At 42.7% G+C, this 4,698-nt stretch overlaps 1 protein-coding gene across 1 annotated transcript; it reads left to right on the top strand.

The window, feature by feature from the left end:
• The first annotated feature begins 890 nt into the window (after window positions 1–890).
• LOC131681645 (hydroxysteroid dehydrogenase-like protein 1) lies at window positions 891–2,187 on the top strand. The gene is made up of 4 exons (XM_058962564.1): window positions 891–1,066; window positions 1,126–1,359; window positions 1,421–1,869; window positions 1,929–2,187. Exons 1-4 carry the CDS (start codon window positions 892–894, stop codon window positions 2,007–2,009), a joined length of 939 nt encoding a protein of 312 aa, XP_058818547.1. The 5' UTR covers window position 891; the 3' UTR covers window positions 2,010–2,187.
• The last annotated feature ends 2,511 nt before the right edge of the window (window positions 2,188–4,698 follow it).

Genomic DNA, 4,698 nt, shown 5'->3' with positions numbered 1-4,698 from the left:
GTTTGAACTTTTCGACTTCGTCTGCTCAGCATCTGACACTTGACCAAGACACCATGACGCTTGTCCAAAATTAAAAACACTACTTGTGAACACACCGATTATTAACTTCCGATGTCCCGGAAGAAAAGTGTCGAAGGTACGAAAAAAAATTCAGTCGGATATGAGACTACGAGCGAATGGTATTCATTTTCGTTTCATTTTCGCTGCACTTAGACTAAAATGTTTGGGTGTAGTGTATCTCTCACTTTCTTTTACTAACACATAGGTAGTATCAAACGCGGCACTACCCTGAGCTGGAAGCTACACACGCATTAAATGCAAATCACTTTATTGTTGATGCTGCGTACTCGTGGGAATAGCCGAAGAATCACGGCTCAGTTAATTATTTCATCATTGCACTCATTCAGATAAATGGGGATAATTTGTTTGTTTTAGAATAGCTAATATTTGAATGGTTCACTTTAGACGATGCTTTATTTTTACGACACTCAAGTAATTGAAAGTGAGCACCTATTAGTTGGGGTAATGAGTCTGTTTTGGCCCTGTTAGGGAGGATACATTATTATTTCGTCCAACTATCGGTCTACAATCAATAGAACAAATTCGTATCAATCTCTTTTCTAAAATAATAAGAGTGATCTGAAAATTGTGAAATACTGATACGAAAACTCGCATCGAGTGCTCCAATTTTCTCCGATTTATTACATTGAACGAAAATGATAGAACCTGCCTTTTCCAAAAGCTTCCAACGAATACAATGTAAGTGTTCTCAACATTCTATGAAAGCAACTTGAATCCTATTAATTTATTCTAGTACGATGAAATTATACTCACATAGATCGTTTGGCGCTAGCAAAACGCAACCCAACACTCAGTAGTAATCTAATTGCGATGGAGCTCGCATGTCTGGTGGAAAGCTTAACATCAATACTGACCGTCATTGGATTCTATGCGTTAACAAAGTGGATTTACGAAACATTCAAATCACCGATCGGCATCCTCTGGGGTCTCACGACACAGTACATCTGCGATGTAAAGTTTACTAAACGATATGGACAGTGGGCTGGTAAGTAGCTTGTCCGCGATAAACTTACGAATCTTACAGTAATGGAATGACAATTTCAGTGATAAGCGGAGGTTCTGATGGGATCGGCCGTCAGTATGCTCGATTTTTCGCACGGAAAGGACTCAACATAGTCATCATTGCTCTACCGGACGAAAAGCTGAAACAAACCGCAGAAGAAATCGAATCGACGTTTCACGTGCAAGTTAAACGGATTTCGGCCGACTTCTCAAAAGGTTTCGAACTAAACGCGAGCTTGAAAAAGGAATTGGATGACTTAGATATCGGAGTACTTGGTAAAATGACACTGAAACAAATCCACATCACTATTAATTCAACTTTTACTGCTCTCAATAGTTAACAACGTCGGCACTGCCTTTAAAACTCCAGCCTACTTTGACACTTGTACACTGAGTCAGCACCAGCTAACGGTCAATGTAAACATTAACGCAGCAGTCATGTTGAGTCACATTATACTGCCTCGGATGAAGCAACGGCGCCGCGGTTTGGTGATCAATCTAGCTTCTATAACTGCCCTCTTTCCGCTGCCAACTGCGCTGATGTACGGTGCAACGAAAGCGTTCATGGCTAGCTTCAGTAATGCTTTACGGGAGGAGTTGGCCGGTTTCGGAATTGAATGTCAAACTGTCACACCGTCCTTTGTGGCTACCAGGTTGACGGAAGAATTCAGAGCAGGTTGGTTTGGGCGAATAATCAGCACCGAGCTAGAGACCTTCGGAAGCTTCCTCACGATGACTGTTGGAAAAACAGCACTCACCAGTGGGTATTGGCTGCACGGGTTGCAGGTGGGTTACAATGCAAGTTTCAATTGGAGGACATGACATAAATTAAGTTATTTCCACAGGTGACAGGCACGAAATTGATTCCTTCTGAGCTGGCAGCGAAGATCTGTTTCAACTATGCAAAATCATGGTTAAAGAAATGAAAAACATAACATTTCTAGTTTCTAGTTTTAATTTTGAATATGTATCGTCAAATCACTCTATAATTTATTATTATACCAATCCAAACTCACTCCACCAATTATTTAATCGGTGACACAATTTCCTCCGACACTGAACATTAATCTAAGAATATACTGCCGTTCGAATACACGTATTCAATATTTTTTATAAACATTTCTTCTATGTGCTGTCCTTGTACAGCTTGAACGGACCACTTCATAACCAACTGTGGGTTTTACCCAACTATCAAGAAAACTAGAAACCTTGCAAAAGATAGATTTGAATGATCAGTCTCGTCAGTAACTGATACCAACTTGCCGCCAGTTAGACGATATTTCCAAACTAACACCAAAATTAGCGCTAGTTAGACACTAAATCCAAACAGTTCACATAACATGTGGAAACGCCTACCTAAAGCAAATGGCTGATTCCGAGTGATATCTCGATTAGCCTCTCATGCCAAAATATAATTCGTTTCCCAATGCTCGTCAGCGACTCAGAGCTTCTGTAATAACTGGCTGCATGTTGGTGTCAGTTACTGACGAGTGGAACACGTGACATTAAAATGCAACTTTGTGAAGTTAGGTATTGTGCCGTCGCGTCGTGCGCAAATTGGTTTATCCATTTTTTTTGCTTTGGGAAAAAATGTTGCATTGAAACCTTGTGTAAAACGGCAAAATTCCAAAAACATCTCAGAATTGGCCGTTTTGAGACTGTTTGACCAGTATGTAGAGTCCTACAAACTAAGCACCATTCTAAGAAAAATTATAATGTTTATGTAATAATAACATTTAATTAGCTTAATAGTACCAAATTATTTTTTTTCGAGGTGAGATTAAAGCCCCTGTCACCCGCCCCCACCTGGTCCAGCTACCGGTTTTCATTACAAAATTTTATTAACAGCCATAGGCGTGGCATCATTCGTTTGAAACAAAGTTTGTGCAAATCGGTGACATCAATAAGAACACATCTAGAATAAACAAAAAAAGCCGCATATATGAAGTAGGCTCGGCAAATCCGTTCGCCAGAGGTGGTTTGGTGTGGTCACTACCACTAGCAGTAGTTGAAGCAAGAAAAGCAGTATCAACAGTCGCAGCAGCAACAACAGCTGTCAGAGCATAGCGGGGTGAGCAATAGCCCCATATAAGCCGAAAGTAGTGGCAACTAAAAGCTAGGTGCATGAGCTTCACACATACGTGGACGCGAGAAACAATGCCCATAACAATATTAAGAAGACGCTACCGTTTGCTTAACCTTTCCGATGCAGAGAAAAGAAAAAAAAATGGGTGGAATGAAGAACACGCCAGTTTCCTTGACTCCAAAGTGTGTAAGAACCTCGCCAGGAGACGAAAAACCAGACGAGCACAACAGACAGACGTACGAGGACGCTCTCATTGCCGAAAGCAAGCACTCCACTTAAACGGGAGAAAACTGGTGTGCCGTTTTAGGTCAGAAGTAGAAGCAATGGAAACAGCAAAAGCGAAAAGAGGAGAGAAAGGGGGAGCAAGAAAACCTCCAACTCGTCAAAGCTAACGACGCGACAACGCATGCAGCGCTCCTCAAGAAGGTCTAAGAGGACCCGGAGCTGAGGGATTTGGATGAAAACGTGACGAAAGCCAGGTGGTACTCAAAAAGGTGAGATGCTCTTCGAGTTGAAGGGAGATTTCACGATTAACAGCTCGGAAATGCAGGTGATTATGACCATATCACTGAGTGAAGAGGCAGAGGTTATAGCCTTGAGCACGGAGACAGTGATTGTGTGCAAAGACATGGAAGAGATCACAACAGTGCAACCTGGGCGAGATTCACTTGACGATCCGGTTAAAGAAGAGGTACGAACGAACTCAGACAACGATGAATCGTCGCCCGGTAACCGCTGCTGACAAGGCGCTGGAGGTAGGCAATGTTACGACCGGATGATCGAAATCCCCACGGAGAGCCGCCCCATAAATAAACAAACGAAGAAATGCTTCAAGTGTTTGGGCTTTGGACATTTGGCAGGTGTTTGCAATGACCCGAAGAACCAGGATCTGCTAGAAATGCGAGGAAACCGGTCATCTTACGAGAGACTACACGCAGAGGCCAAAAGGTATGCTTTGCACCCCAGAGAACGGAAACGATCATCAAATGGGTGGCTTCCATTGTTCTGTCTACACGAAGACGACTGAAGCTCAACGCTAACAGAGATAACCCAGATAAACCTGAATCACTATGACACAGTACAGCAACGGCAGTCTACGACAGAAACTATCTGTGACGTCGCTTTGATTGCAGAGCCGTATCAAGTCCTCCCAATATCGGTAACTGGGTGGCGGATAGATCTATAATGGAAACAATACTAGTTATGGACAGATTCTCCCTTCAAGAATTAGTAGAACGATCATTCGAAGACATCGTGATCACCGAAATCAGCGGCGTCTTCGTGAGCAATTGTTACGCGCCTTCAAAGTGAACAGTAGAGCAGCTCAGCTTAATGAGTAATTAACCGGGCAACTGATTGGCCGAAAGCCGGTAGTCATTGGTGGTGACTTCAACACCTGGGCTGTGGAGTGGGGCAGTAGAGTAACCAACCCAAGATGGTGTAGCCTGCAGGAAACTCTAGCGAAGTTAGACGTATTATTGTGCAATTAAGGTTCCGTTAGCACATTTCGGATAGACAGGAGGGAGTCT

The sequence above is a fragment of the Topomyia yanbarensis genome, chromosome 2 (assembly GCF_030247195.1).
Source record: "Topomyia yanbarensis strain Yona2022 chromosome 2, ASM3024719v1, whole genome shotgun sequence".
NCBI classification, from domain to species: domain Eukaryota; kingdom Metazoa; phylum Arthropoda; class Insecta; order Diptera; family Culicidae; genus Topomyia; species Topomyia yanbarensis.
The sequence above is the reverse complement of the archived record's forward strand: the minus strand, read 5'-3'. Positions and strand labels throughout refer to the sequence as shown.

Excerpts from the sequence above, each read along its gene's own strand:
- LOC131681645 (XM_058962564.1), top strand. The coding sequence starts at position 892 with ATGGAGCTCGCATGTCTGGTGGAAAGCTTAACATCAATACTGACCGTC. Across the intron at positions 1,067-1,125 it reads ACGATATGGACAGTGGGCTG|TGATAAGCGGAGGTTCTGAT; the intron begins GTAAGTAGCTTG and ends TGACAATTTCAG. Across the intron at positions 1,360-1,420 it reads CTTAGATATCGGAGTACTTG|TTAACAACGTCGGCACTGCC; the intron begins GTAAAATGACAC and ends TGCTCTCAATAG.